The sequence below is a fragment of the Xiphophorus hellerii genome, chromosome 1, assembly GCF_003331165.1.
Source record: "Xiphophorus hellerii strain 12219 chromosome 1, Xiphophorus_hellerii-4.1, whole genome shotgun sequence".
NCBI lineage: Eukaryota > Metazoa > Chordata > Actinopteri > Cyprinodontiformes > Poeciliidae > Xiphophorus > Xiphophorus hellerii.
Window position 1 is genome coordinate 24,178,636 of NC_045672.1, and position 15,534 is coordinate 24,194,169.

Sequence of the window (15,534 nt, forward strand, 5' to 3'; positions counted from 1 at the left end):
TTAATCAAACCTTGAGTCAAATACAGTATTCTACTTTGGTAAGATTATTTAAACCAAAGTTTATGATTTGTGCACCCTTTACTCCAACGGTGAAGACAATTTTTTTTCTGTTTCCCTTAAAATTTCTTAAAATCTGGACGCATCTTTGCCCCCCTAGTTGCTACAACGTTTTATTTAGTCAAATTAAATTACTTTTCAAAAAAGACCAATATAATCAAGAAATGCTTTAATATACTTTACAACTTAATTTAAGATGGTGACAAGTGTTGCCATCCAGCTCTGCACACAAGTTGCAGTTCAGTTTGATTTCTGAGGCTCATTAATCCGCCAGCATTAATGAGCTAGAAATATATAGCTGCAGGCAGACCCACACAACATCCACATATATACACAAACACGCACACACACATACACACACAAACAACTTCAGAGACAGCGTTTGTCAGACTGTAAAGCATTTTAAATGGAGCGGAGCCGCTGTAATCCATCTCACATTTGGAGGTCTAAATTTAAACTTTCCTCCGTTTGGCTTGAATATTCGCCAAAAAATCTCTCAACACCCGCGGTTTACAAAAATCAACAAAAAAAATGTTTTTAAACAATACCCTGGCACTGTTAAAAATAATACAACTGGAGTCAAGATAGTGAAGTGGACCAAATTCTGATTAATTAAATATCCTGTTCAGCTGTTTTTCATATATATAAAAGACATACCTCATAAGGCTGGTATCCAAGCATCTCAAGCATATTTCCTCCTTTGAACCGTTAAATTTAAGCAAAAGTTAAAAATACAAGTGTGATTTTTTTTCAGCCAAGATGCGCTGCAGCAGCTGCCTCCTCTGCTGTGCCTGCTGGAGTGAGAAGACACACATCCAGCTCAGCTTTTCAAAGGCAAGAAAACTAATTAGATATGCATGTCTGGGAATCTTAGTGAACACAATGATCCTTTTCAAATTTGTGTTGTTTTATGTAAAAACTGTATTTATTTCTTTATGGCGTGTCACTTGATGTCAGGATACACTGCCAACAGTTAGAGTCTTTGTTTGAGAAAGCCACTTCTTTAACTGAACCTTGCCTGGGGCCGTGTCTTTGCCTCATCCAATTTTTAACCCATGTGGATGCTTGATATGTGTTCCCAGTTTAGCGCAGCACAAAGAAGAAAGTCTTCTTCATTGTCTTTAGTCTGCAGTTTGCTTCTCTAGATGAGTTTACTGAAATTAACAAGAACTTGCCTCTAAACAGATTTCTTTGCAGTTATTTTTATCACATTAAACATCACAGGCCCAGAATAAGCAGTCAGCTAATTTCTGATATCTCTGCTGCATTTGAAAAAAAATTCTTCGGTGCTCAAACAGTACATGAACTTAAGCAAACAATGACGCATGCAAATCCTATGAATAAAAGATCGTTTTCAATCAAACTCTTATGTTAAACGGCCAAAGTTAAAGCTGTGGAAAACTTTTAAATCAGAGTTAGATTATAAAACAACTGCAGATGTCAGTTTGATCAATCATCCAAAAAAAGGAAAGACCAGAACACAACTTCACACCTACCAAAACAAGTTCATTCAGTCAATCTGAATGGCTGGGCAAGGGAAGCATACCAGAAGCAGACCAAAGAAACTTTGGAGGAGCTGCAGAAATCCAAAGCTCACAATCTGTAAACATGACAACTATATGTTGTGTGCTTCACAAATCTGGCAGTTGTGGAAGATTCACAAGAAGAAGGCCATCATTGAATGTAACAAATAAGATGTGCATCCAAATATTGCATTGGTTTGTGGGACAAATATGAGAAGAAACGGTAAACATTTGGAAGAAAAATGCTCTGGTCATATGAGACCAAAGTGAAACTTTTGGTCTACATGCAAAATGTTTTGTGTAGAGAAAAACTAAGAGTCCACACCATCATAAACACACTTTTTTTTTTTATTAAATACAGAGCTACAACAGAATGAGAAGAACTACTGCTGAACAAAACACAAAGACCTGTATTACAACAGTCCAAGAAAAACAAAAGAAGAAAAAGAATAGAATATAGTAAGGTCCTTTATTGTGCCATCTTTGAAAAATCAGTTGTACCAGCAACATGTTGTTAGCACTTTTGTGGCACGTTACAGGTACAGCAGTAAAAATTGGTTTGTCCTTAGACAGTAAATTGGTAAATTTAAAACATAGGATGAGTGTTTCTGTACAGCTATTAAAAATAGTATATTCAGAACCTAAAAAAATTTGTATTTTAAATGTTTTTTTACAATGTGTATATAAATATGGAAAGCAGCAACAGGATTTACAAGAAATAAAAAAATTATGTATGAAGATCAGATGGGATATGTAGATAACAGCAGGAATGTAAATACTTCTTGAGTTTGTTGGGAGTCATGGTGTTACTGGTTTTAATCTAAACGCTGCTAGGAGGAAGAAACTACAATAATGCTTTATTATGCACCCATGATGCACAAGTATGTCAATGAAGAAGTTTTTCAGTTCAGCAACAGCTTCATATATTGGGGGGGAAGACATTGTCCTACAGTGAAGTAATCATAGCCAGAGTGCTTCTGTATCTCAGTACCTGGACTGGATGCTAAGACTGAGAAAGTTTATCTAACTGCTTCATCTTTATAACCCTAAAAACTACTGGGAAAATATTCTGTGAACGGTGGAGATAAAAACTGAACATTTTGGTGTACAATTTACTAAGGTTTTCAAAGACAGAACATCACATTAACAGTCAAACATCGCAGTGATAGTGTGACGGTATGAGCTGCTGTTCAGCTTCAGACATTTGAAGCAATTGATGGAACCAAGAATTCTGCTCTCAGTCAGAAATTCCTGCAGGATAATATCTGGGCCTCAATGTGTGACCTTAAACTCAAACACACTGGAGTTATGCAGCAGGTCAATGACCCAGAGTAGGCCAGCAATTGTAGCTATGAATGGCTAAAAAAACATGTATGTTTTAGAGTGGCCAAGGGAAAAACTGGACTTAAATTTAATTGTTCTTGCCTGACTGTAAACAAACCATTCATGCTCAAAATGTAGCTCAATTAAAGCATTTAAAAAAAAAAAAAACTCCTCTTTGTAATGTAAAATATTCATTGCAAGTTTTAGCAAAAGCTTGATGGCAGTTTTCTTTCCCTTAAAGGTGGCATAACCACAAACTGGGTATCACTATGCCTGATAAACTGTGTAAATGTAAAATCAAAGGCAAAACAATTGAGCAGAGTTAAACAAAAGTTAACCATGAAGTGTCAACTAAGTAACTATGAATACTCAGTTAGAAAAGGTAGTCAGAGAAATGTTGGTCACGTGATTTAGAAATTACTAAGTACCTTGGAACACAAGCTCATTCAGAGGTGCTTGTCCATGCACAGAAACAGCATCATTGTTCTGTAGGAGACACTCATGTGAGCTACATTAACATACAGTATATCCTGCAGGTATCCTCATCACAAGACCACTGGGCTGACGCCACTATGGGGGCACGGTTACTGTTTGTTAAGGACGTATAAGGCACAGCAGTGTCACTCTGGGACAAATAATATGATTTATTACTGATTGGATTGAACAAGAATTCTTCTCATTATGTCACTTTATATTAGTGTATTGCTACACTGCCAAGATTATTATTTTCTCTGTTATTGGATGATTTTTTTATTAAGTCCTCAAGAGTTTATTTTCTTCAATCCGATAAATTAAAAATCAAATATATTGATATTTATTTCCACATTTGGAGTCCTTTCAGTGTTTTTCCATATTTTATGATGAGTTTAGAAAAACCTAACCCACTACTTTATTTAAATGGAACTTTATTCTATGATATTTTAGGTACAAATAAATATTGAATTTTTCAAAAATAGGTTTAAAAGCAGGTTAAAAAGGTCCTTCAATTGGGAGAAAAAGCACCAATGTGCATAGCCTACTCTGTCTATGTCACTAGAAATCAACATACAAGATCCTCTAACATTATCAAACAGGGGCACTGCACAGTTAAAACCGAAATGAAAAAGAATTGCAGTATGTCTCGCTTGTATATAACACCTATAGCAGTTTAAACCCTCAAATCATTATAAAGTACAGTGTTAGATGAACACCATGGATAAAAAAAATCCTCAGTTGTATTTACTTTTAAGAGGTTGTTAGGGATAACAATAATTGTGAAACAAATTATGTTGGTTTTCTTCACGGAATAAATGAGTCAAAATTAAAAGTTGGATTTTTGTTTTCCATTTTTAATCAGTGTAATTATGCAACTACATTGAAAGATGAATTAATCATTTTATATGTATTTAAAGGATATGCCATGGATAGACAAAAATACAGTTATTATGTTTTCATCCATACACCAGCTTAAAATATGTTTTTATCTTCACATCTTGCCTGGGGAATATCTCACAACGTTCCTACTGATAAATTTGTGAAATACAAAAAAAATCTTTCTGTCACATAAATCTGTGTTACAAATAATGTATACCATCAGTCATGAAGTCATTGATGGTTTTTATCTGTGGTTCCTGGGAAGACATTGCCTGTAATTTATGGAACATTTCATTTTCTGCCAGCTGAAAAGAACTGAACTGGACTATAGTTCTATTTCCACGGGCCCATCTATGTTATAGACAGAATGACAATTTTGTTTTTATATGTTTACTTCTCTTAAAGAAAACATCAAAAGAATTAAATGTTTCATATCACGTTTCAAACCTTCTCTCTTTAAAAAGTTAGCTCTACACCTGCATCTGCACAGGGCTTCTTGAATACCGAGACATAAAGATTTACTGACTGCAGGTATAATTTCCATGTCTTTTTTTACATGTCTAAAAAAAGCAACAAAAATAAGTGCAAGACATGCCACCACTGGAGCTTGTTACAACTCCATTTTATTCTTACGTACTCACTAAATCCAAATCCCAGATTTTCTTGTTGCAAAAGAAGAAACAAAGGAGGCATTAAGAGCATGAAATGCAACAGACACAAAATACTGCTGCCCCAATGTAGCAAATAAGCACAACCATATAAACCCATTTTTAGAGAAGAGTTAAATGTGTAAAACTTTTGCAAACATTAACAAGTAAAAGACAACAATCTGGGATGACCAAAAGTAGTGCATTTCCTTGTAAAGTGCAAGAAAAATGAGACAGAAAATGATAATGAAAAACATATAAGTAATCAGCGTCTTATTTTGATCCCTAAATAAAATCCAGACCAATCTGCATTCAGAAGTTCCCTAATTTGTAAATAATCTACTTGTATGTAATTAGTCTGGTTATAAGTACAAGTGTTCAGTTAAGGTCTCTGGTGGTTGTCAGAAACATTACTGAACACAAACCATCACAAAGACAAAGGAACACAGAAATCAGGTAATTATGTGAGAAGTTTACTTCTGTGAGACTGCAAATGATTTGAGGACAAGGTGAAGGTTCAGCTTCCAGCTGGACAACAACCCTAAATGTACACTCTGAGCAACAATGTGATGGTTTAGTTGAAAATATTGTAATATTTTGAAATGGCAATCTGATGCAGTTCAAGCCATTTTCAAAGAAGAATGATGAAAAACAACAGTCCCACAAAGTACTGACCCTGGTGGGATAAATACTAAAGAACGCCACATCTTTTCAGATTTTTAATTCGACTTAACTTTCACACACCACTGAAGGTAAAATCAGAATAAAATATAGTGAAATATAGTGAAGTTGCAAAATGGGAAAAAAATTAAAGTGTATAAATATTTTAGCAAGGGACTGTAGTATTTTGTCTGTTTACAGACACAACACTGCGTGTAAAAATGATTGTCTTCCTTAATCTTTAAAACTATATAATAATTAAAAACAAATGAATATGAGGACCAATACTTTCACTTATTTTTTGCTATATTTCTTATCCACCTGGTTTAGTTTCTTTAAAATAAACAATTGAGGCTTTTGATCTTATTTTGTCCTCAGGGAGTTCCGAAATTATCACACATAATAAGATGATCTCAGAGCTTCAAGGGACTTCACTGAAGCCTCAGGGCCACAAACGACAGGCTTTAAAGTCCTGGTCTTCTCAATGCTGCTTTTGTTGCAACAATGTAAAGTTGGGTGTAACAAATTTTCAGTTTTTAACATGAAAAGAGATTATTTCCATAGTGTGTTTATAAACTCTTAAGAACAGAATTAACTTCCCCAAGGTCCCTGTCTTAGTTGTACATAAAGCCATCAGTTCTGTGTCTGTAATGAGTGCAGCTGGATCGTGCGTCCAGCCAGAGAGAACTGAATTAAACATTTCTCTGCTCAACTTCACTCAGTGTACCCGCCTCAGAGCACACGAGGCGGGTACACTGCAAGTCGGAATTTGTAACAACAAATTCCGACTTGCAGCATCTGAAACTGCGGCAAACAAGGCAACTATTTATCCCCTCACTCGTTTTTAGACATCAGCGGGCCAGAGGGCAATGGCAACCTAACCCCTAAAAAGTCAGAAACTCTGCAAAAGCAAGCACAAAGCGTCCTGCTGTATTGAATAAAAATGGGTGCATGGTGAACTCAGAATGACAAACAATGATTTGTATGTTTTTTTACTTGGATACCCAAGGCATTCCATGATGGTCTGACCAGGATACATTAGCAAGACAGTCACCATTTGCCTTGCATCCTGAAAGAATGGGCCGCTTTGTCTCACAGACTGCTAACGTGCTTTGCAGAATTTGCAGACAACAACTGTGAAGTTAATGTGAATGGCAACATTAACTTGTTGTCATGTCATGTCGGCCTCTCATTCTGACATACTGTGAGCTTAATATGCACAAGCATTGCAAATTAACACTCCAGGCTGATTGAAACTGTGCCTTTTGTGATAAATACTCTTAAAGTTAGCATAGCTCATACTAGATGATGATGTTGGGGATTATACTTAGTTGATCTCATGGTGAGAAAGCTATCATAAAATTACTTGGAATAAATGTGGGCTGTATATCAAGTATTTTAAGTTTTTGTTTCTTTTCAAATAATGCACAAGACAAGCTTTCTCCCACAGTGGTGATAGTGTTACTGGATGAAAGCTTTCACCATGTAGACAGTACATGTTTGTTCTGTATTTTAATCTTACTTCCAATTGTTTACAATGGACAAAAACCAAATATCAAAATCCAAGCAATGGAATAAAGTAATAATATTACATCTGCCCCTTTTCAGCATTCTCACTGTACTTTCCAATATTGTTTATTTTAGCGTTTGAACATTTAGCATGTATCGTTCAACCAGATAACAAAATTACTGGCATAACAACTGGCAATCATGAATTCAAATTAAGTATGTATGCAATGTTTTATTGACACTCTTAAGCCTGTCTCACTCCATATCCAAAATTCTTAAAATTATTGCACTTTTCAGTAGTTTATGAGGTTTTACAATTAATTGGAGTAAGCTGGATAAAGATTATACATCTAACTGGTAAATCCACAAGAAAACTTCATGAGAAAATATGTAATTATTTTTTCATCTTGTCCAATATGGCATAATTTGGCTTTTACAGCTGCTGGAAACCCCCTTTTAAATAATATATGGAACAAAAAATTACAGATATCAAATACTGACAAATACATTTTCTTCCTCTTTGAGGGCCTCTCTGACAAGTCTAATCTCAGAGTTTATGCCTTCTTGCAGTATGCCCAGATAGCATGCATTTTTTCTAAACTCTTTAAAGAATTTATCATTTAGAATATAGAATATTAGTCATAAATATAGTGACAATTTCAGGTAACAAATCTATTTTAAAGTCTTTGGGGAAGCAGTAAGGCACAGTGAAAGCTATTACCTAGAAATGGAGAAAACATGGATGAAAACATAAACTGGTGGCCAGTCTACCAAAATTACTCCAGCAAAGCATGAAACAGTAAAGAGGTCACAAAAGGCAGTTGCCATAGTTAAGATCAGCCTTCATAATTCAACAACTAAAATAGAGACTACACTGACCTGCATCCAGAGGAGAGTAACAAAGTAAAAAACACTGTTGACTAAAAGAATACCCATCCCAAATCTAATGAAAGACTTCATTATGATCTCCAAAACCGTTAGGCCAAATTAACCACACTAATCATGCTAATTGCTAATATATGCTAAAACAATTAAAAATATTTATATTTATTAGCCAAAATCAGAAACAGCAGGTTTACAAAAACTCAAGACTGGAAGTCGACCACAAAATATTCTGATCAGTGTGTCACTAGTTATGAACTATGCTTGTTATGAATCAATAATTGTGCGAACCAAAAGCATTGAGTGGAGAAGAAGAGTACATTGTTCTTTTCACGGTGGCATAAATCCCTTAAAAATAAACACATAACTTTTAACCCTTTTAGGAAGTTAGCCTGCGCAAATTTCAAAGCAGTGTGTTTTTTTCTCTTACATATGCTGAGGAATTAAGGCAGTGGACGCTAATTACAAGCATTCTTCACTGAATTAGCGTTCAGTGTGTGGTAAGTCTGTGCTCGCCTTTGTCTTGATCCCTAAACTGATCCCATACTTATTCCCCCAAGAGGTCAGAGGTCAGTTGGTTAATTAAGGGTCCAATCAGTCTTTAGATAAACTCATCTGAGCTTAATGTTTGCACTTTCTGAGGTTCAGCAGCTCTGCCTGGTACCCCTGAGCTCTGTGTGGACTCCACTAATCTACCTACAGACGGGAGCAGGTTAACCCAGCTCAACAGCGCCAAGCTTGAACGGCCTTTTCATTTTGAAGACCACAGTCAAAGAAGAATGTCTGTAAGCTCTGGCAAACAGAGACATTACTCAAATTGTATGTATTATACACAAGGTGAGGGTTCAGGGTGGGGGCGTCCTAAATCTCTCAAAGAGCTTCAGATTATGGTGAATAGGTCATGTTTATGCTACATGAAGAAGGTAATGATTTCAATGGACTGAATTTGTGTCCTGTGATGACCCATGCCACGCACACTAAAGGTGCTGAAAATGTGCCCAAGCACAAAACCACAATTTTTTTTCAGTTGTTGCAGCATTTCTCAGCAACTAACATTTTGTTTCTATGCTTTGAAGGACATTTTAGACCACAAAAATTAAACATTAAACATCTTTTTTTATTTTCCAGTAGAGGGCTAGATAAGTAAAGTCTGTCACCATAAATTGGAAGTGGACACCTTATTGCAACAGATGATTTGCAACATGGTTTTAACTCAAGAAATTCCATTAATTCAGCCTTTAACTTAGTACATGTATTTAAAAAGAAAATCAGTGAAAAAAAAGTAACAGTGTTTTACAGACTCATGGGTAACTCAACTGGTGTCACTGCTAACACTCCCAATAAATAAATCTGTGACTTCTTGCTACATCGGGGTTTAAGTGTGGCATAACAAACAGATCAATTAGCAACTTTTCAAATTGGAAAAAGCAAGAAAACAGAAAATGGCTACCAGGAGATAATGACTCGCCTTAACTTTACCATATCCACAGTTAAGGCAATAACATGCACAGTGAGGAGGAAGGTTAAGGCTTATTGTTAGAGAGCTGCAGCTGAATTTTTGTGTGAAATTATTGTATGGTAGTTAAAATCATTTGAAGCCACGTTAATAAATATGTATGTAGTTTATTCAGCACACCTTGGTTCTAGTTGCAAAATTGGAATTATCCCAACTTTTGAATTGGACAACACATGAAAAACAAAAATCCCTTAAAAAATATATTGGAGAAGTCTGCTAAGAAAGGTAAAAACAAGCCTCTAAAGTATTTTTCAAAGAAAAGAAGAAAAAATTTCATGTGAGGTTATGCTACTGCAAACATTTACTATAAGGCTTTTTGAATATATATTCAAAGCTTAATGGTTTTCTTGAATAGATGAAACACCTAAAACAAAAAGAAAATGTAAACTAAAAGTAGCTAATGTAAAACCTAGTGCTTTCATAAAGACGTGGAAGAAAGCATTTTCCAAAACAGCACACTTACTAAAAACGAGTTAGAGCTTAAGTTTGTGTCCAAAACATTCCAAAAATACCGTCACACACAAGTTTTTCATATCACGAAAAAAATAAAACACAGAATAGCAAGAAAAAGTAGAATTGTAAAATGTATAAGGGATCAAAAAGTATAAACTACACTGAGATCTTTGGTTGTGCTTACATTTACGCAACACATTTTTGAAGTATGTTTAAAAAAACACCCATCTGAGAAAATTAGATAAAGAATAAAACTTACCGAAAGTCTTGGTTAAAATGTTTAAGCAAAAACCAACCCTCGCTACTCAGACAGAAAACCTGAACAACCTTCTGTCCCTTTAGACTGCCAGGGAATCAAAGCTACGAAAAGATGTGAACGTAGCTGAGCAAATAGGATTAAAGATGGCTAAATCCAAATGGCTGGAAGCACAGCGTGCATTAAAGAGGAATTCTCTCAGGAAAGATAATCCCCATATACGCATTTTAACACACTTCACTCACTCCTGCTCATTCTTTTTTTTCCTCGTTTTTTTATTTTTTCAGTCGGTTGTAGTAAAACCACAACTGTCTGACTGTCTACGCTCGAGTCACCAACATCTATTAATACAGCTGGACCCTTCAGACTGGGGCAGTGACGCATACAACTTCCAGAAGTGGAAACTTTATACAGAACCAAGCCTGCTAATTAAACATGCCGCCACACTCCATCTCCTCCCCTGCAGCCATGGCTGCTTACCTTAAGCACCTCCATTGGCACCTGTGCTCCAGCTGGTACACTGACAGGGACACTGACATTGATAGCGGGGGTCTGGGTCGCTGTAGTTTGTGGGTAGTGGGAGGACTGTTGTCTCTGCTGCTCCCGCCGCTCCTGCTCCTGGAGCTGCTCCCGCATTAGCTGTTGCCGCAGCAGGATGCGTGATGTCATGGCCGAGGAGCTCAGCGGGGGCTTGGAGGCGCCATGCTGGTCCGACGGGCTGCTGCAAAGGGAGAGTGGGTAAAGGAAAGATGTCAGATGAGCAATCAGAGAGGGAAACGAGAGCCTGATTACAAAGGTGAGATGAGGAGAGGCAAAAAGATGGAGAGTAGTATTAAAGAAAGGGCATACTGAGGCCATATGAGGAAGAAGAGGTCAAGCAGAAAGAACATCTGAAGGACCAGGGATAAAAATAAATCTTACTTATAGAGTTGAAACCAGTAACCAATAAATCAATAACTAGATAATCTGAGAAACAGTAATCTTCTCTTAGGGTTACTGTCGAGAATATGTCAAACGAATAGACAACAGTCACTTCTGAAATTACTGAATTTATTCAAATACTTCAAGAGACCATTGCAGAGATCACTGAGGTCATTAAAAACTTTTCAGATTGCAGGGCCAAAGCAGTGGACACATTTTGTCATGAGATGATGAAGGGTCTGGCTATGGTAGGCTAATGGTGTTGTTCTAGCATTCAATATTACATTGAGGGTCAGGACACCATCTGTGGAGTGGCAGAGTCAAAACCTGAGACCCTTCTCAGCCTGTTCCAGTGCAGGTTGGACTCTGAAGAACTTCCTCTATCTTCTGAACCTGTTTGGGGTATTGTCTATAGTGTTGCACAATATATCACAATCATATGCAATATTAGTGGATGCAATATTCACATAGCAAAGGACTGCTTAGAGGACAATTATTGTTAGCTAATATATTAGCTATTGTTAGATAATATATTAGCTAACAATAGCTAAATTACTAATGTAACAATTAGTTAGTTGGACAGAGTCTCGTGGCAGTTTTTACCCGATAGCAATAACAAAACTAAATGCAATCAAAAACAACCATTAATCATCATGAATGATGTATGTGAGAATTTGGCTGTTCTTATTTATTAGTTTATTTTTTTTTATTTTTTTTTTTACCAGTTATTTGTTAATTCTTACATTGTGTGTGAATTGTGAGACAGTTATTTTTAGTTTTTAAGCATATGCACTGACTGATGGCACTTTTTAAATTTCGTTGTTCTTGTGACAATGACAATAAAGATTTATCTTATCTTATCTTATAATCTGCTGCCACGAGAGGAGGTCATAGGCCTTTCATACCTGATATCAACATTGTTAAATTTACCAATATCTCCATTATTAAATTTTCTAATATTGTACAGCATTATCTGCCTATATTTCATGACATATCTCCTCCTCTTCTTAAAAAATTAAGAAGATACTGAATGTGAACATGGCTGTAGTAATATAAGTAAGAAGTAGTGTTGATCTTACAAGATTTACATGTTTTCATCTTGTCCGTTAGCAAAACCTTTTCCAGGCTTCATTGGAAGATGTACTTGGATGAAAACTTACATCATTAGTAACCAAATAATTAGTGGAAATAATGTAAGCACCTCTTCACCATGGCTGTTCAAAATGTTCTTCCTAATCTTCCAGGTCTTAAATCCAATTATTTAATATCTGGCAATGTTTTGTCATTTAAAGGTTGACCAGTCTAATAATAACATTGGAAATATAGATGTTTAAATTTCAAATGGAAACAATTTTTTCCCCCATTATGTACATGTAAATTAACCAACACTGCTCAGTTGTGTGTTATGGTAGTCTGACTGGAGCCAATGTACAAATACTATTTTTGTTCAGCGTGTTAAATAAGCACTGAACTATATAAAAGGTTTTAATGATCTAAAATCAGAAGAAAAAATAAAAAAAAATGACATTTTAATGAGCAGCATATCCTCTGGCATTTTGTGTATATCTGTTCAGAACAGATGACAAAGGGCTTTTTAAGAGTTTCTAAGAAATATGGCCTGCAGTCAACAAATCTCTGTTTAAAAAGATCAAACTTGAATCTAATAATTTTACCTAGAACAGGGAGTCTTTAAACACAGTTGAAAATGGATGGAAACTGTATTTTATTTGTGAAAACCAGAATAAGGAGCCCGATCAATGTTTTATAGCCTTTAAGTCCATCTTAGAAACATACAAAAAACAATTTATAGATTAGTCAAATGTAGACTCAATTATTCTACACTAACTGCAGATTACATAGAAACAGTTTGTAATTCATCATACCTTTCCTCTATTTGCAAAATAAAAAATAGCATTTGTAGTTTAGTAAAATCTCCTCTTGTGAACTAGATGTATTGACACAACTATTGATGGGAAATTGAAGAGGCAAGTCTGAAAACATTTCTATGCAACAGCAAAATATAATAAATTTGAATTCAACATTGCATTTGCTTTAAGATGGTTGTGTTTTTGGTCCAATCAGTGAAGTTGTTAGTTTCAGGATGTATGTCTGACTAATCTGGGATTATTATAAATTAAGATGGCTGGATAGTGATCTACTACAAGTCAAAAACAGCTAAATAAAACTTTCTAACAAATCTCACTTCACATACACCAAATTATTTCCTTAAATACTCCCTTTAAAACATCCTTACAGATCTGGTTTCAGAAAGCATGAGTTGTTATTGAGAACAATGAACTACTCTAGTCCAAGGTAGATTTTTCAGATTTTAACATCACCCAAAGAGGAACTCCAAGCCACAGACTGCTTCAGTTTTCCCATCCTCTTAAATTTAGACAGCTACTCCCCAGACAAAGCAAAGACCAGTGGTCCTAAAATAGAGAGAATCTGCTGAAGCAGAAGTTGTCGGGACGAAGCCTTCATCGAGTGAGTGATCCTTTTGATACAACACCGTAAAACGTCTGGCCAATCCAGCTGTGCAGTAATCGCACTAATTAGCCAGTGCGGTCAAACACTGCCTCGGTCTGCAGCATATTCACTGGGTGTTGAGCCGTCAACATGCTATAATTCTCTCCCAGCATCACATATAGTCTCACGGTCTGATACCTCACGGACTGACCTGTCCACCAGTTATCTGAGAGAAACAATTAAGACCAATAAATTTCATGTCAAAGAGCAGGATCTTAAATTGCAGAACAAAGAATGAATTTCAGCTCGGTCTTAAAGCTCTGCAGAAGTTTGAGTCGTTCAATCTGACAGCTATTTCTTTTTTCTCCAAAGTTCCTTTGTACTGACTCTGATACATGGCATCAGCCTGGCTTTGGGTGACTTTGTTTCCTTTCATCCTAGACATTTCAAACAAACTTTTTGGATCTATGGTTAAAACTTTTCATTTCTGCTGCTGCAAATGAAGGCTTTGTGTTCTCTTTAAGTCTTTAATCTGCTTCTCTCTTTGAATGTTAAAATTCCTAAATACCCCAATTCTTTTGTTTCCTTTGCGTCCTCTTTTCCGGTGAGCACATGGAACTATTAGCAAAACTACCTGAACTTTTTAACATAATTATCTGAAGCACTGGTGTATGCAAAAATATATTGTTTATGTTCTAAATGTTCTATCATTTTAAACATAAAATCCATAAGTTTTTATAAATGTGTTGAGTTTCTGTGCACCAAAGAACATTAAAAAAATACATTACATGAACACCTCATGGTTTTGTTAATAAAAAAAAAATCTAAAGGACAAATTGACATAAAAACTGATGTAACAATACAAGCAGGATGCTGCTGATTCCTCATGTTTAAGACATGCGGGCTGTGCTTTAATTGTGTTATACTTCAATGGTTTAAAACATCTTCACTGCACTCCACAAATTCTTTACAAAAATGAAAACCAAAAGGTATACCAGTACTTTTTTTTGTAGAAAGAGAAAAACAGGATTCAGGATTATATGATACTAGACTGTTAAGGAACCAACTATGATAATGATGTATGCAGTACTGGTAATTTTACAATAATCAAATGTCTAATGCACCTCTTTGGATGACATAAGAGGTGCATAAGAAGCACAATCTCAACCCATCTTCTCGAATACAGCATCATACTCCATGTTATTGTCACTGCTATGCTGTTGGGAAATGTCCACATTTTCCTGGGTAATCTAAATTAAATGTTACAAAGTTTACAACATGAAGCAATATTATTTTACAAAAAATAATCTCAAAATTCAGAAACTTTAAATTCATGAAATGGTTGTATTACACTGTATGAATGACCTGATACAGCTAAACACAGCAAAGCACAACCTCTATTCTACTCTGTGTTTCTTTCTCTCTCTATTTGGTGGCTTTTTGCCAGCGGAACCACTGAAACACATAAAAAGCTTTTTTGTCCCTTTTTTTTTAACCTTTTCATTCTTGTGCGTACACACACCTCGTCTCATGTTTGTGTGTATCTCACAAAAGAGGGGGCTAAAAAAACCCACAATGGTTGTACAGTCTTACAGGGCCCTGCCCACCACAACTCATGATTGGTATGAGCGTGCTCACTATTCTGCTCCATCATATCTACCATTAGTCAAATAGTCAGACCTGAGTCTTTGATGAAGGCAAGAGGAGAGACGTATAGAAATAATATATAAAATATTGAGTCACTTTGCAATGAGAAAGTAGATAAAGTACAGTAATTCCAGTTATATCAGTCTGTTTTCACCCAATACTTGTTTTCAACGGAACAAAACATGAAAATCACAAACATTAATTTTAATGTGTTATAACAAGAAGTTATTAAATGCATATTTAAACATCATCATAATAATAATAACAAGGGGGGAACTATTCTAGTGCTTCTTATTTCCTACTAAACTAACTTTATGT

At 35.6% G+C, this 15,534-nt stretch overlaps 1 protein-coding gene across 4 annotated transcripts in view; it reads right to left on the reverse strand.

Annotated features, from left to right (window-relative positions):
- mitfb (melanocyte inducing transcription factor b) overlaps positions 1 to 15,534 on the reverse strand; it is a 34,867-nt gene that overhangs the window by 11,572 nt on the left and 7,761 nt on the right. For 3 of the 4 annotated variants that reach the window (XM_032580772.1, XM_032580697.1, XM_032580862.1), the window contains exon 2: positions 10,660 to 10,900. In XM_032580772.1, coding sequence (XP_032436663.1) covers positions 10,660 to 10,900 — 241 coding nt within the window. Of the gene's footprint in view, positions 1 to 714; positions 892 to 10,659; positions 10,901 to 15,534 lie in introns of those variants that run through there. The other variant, XM_032580948.1, reaches the window with a different exon arrangement.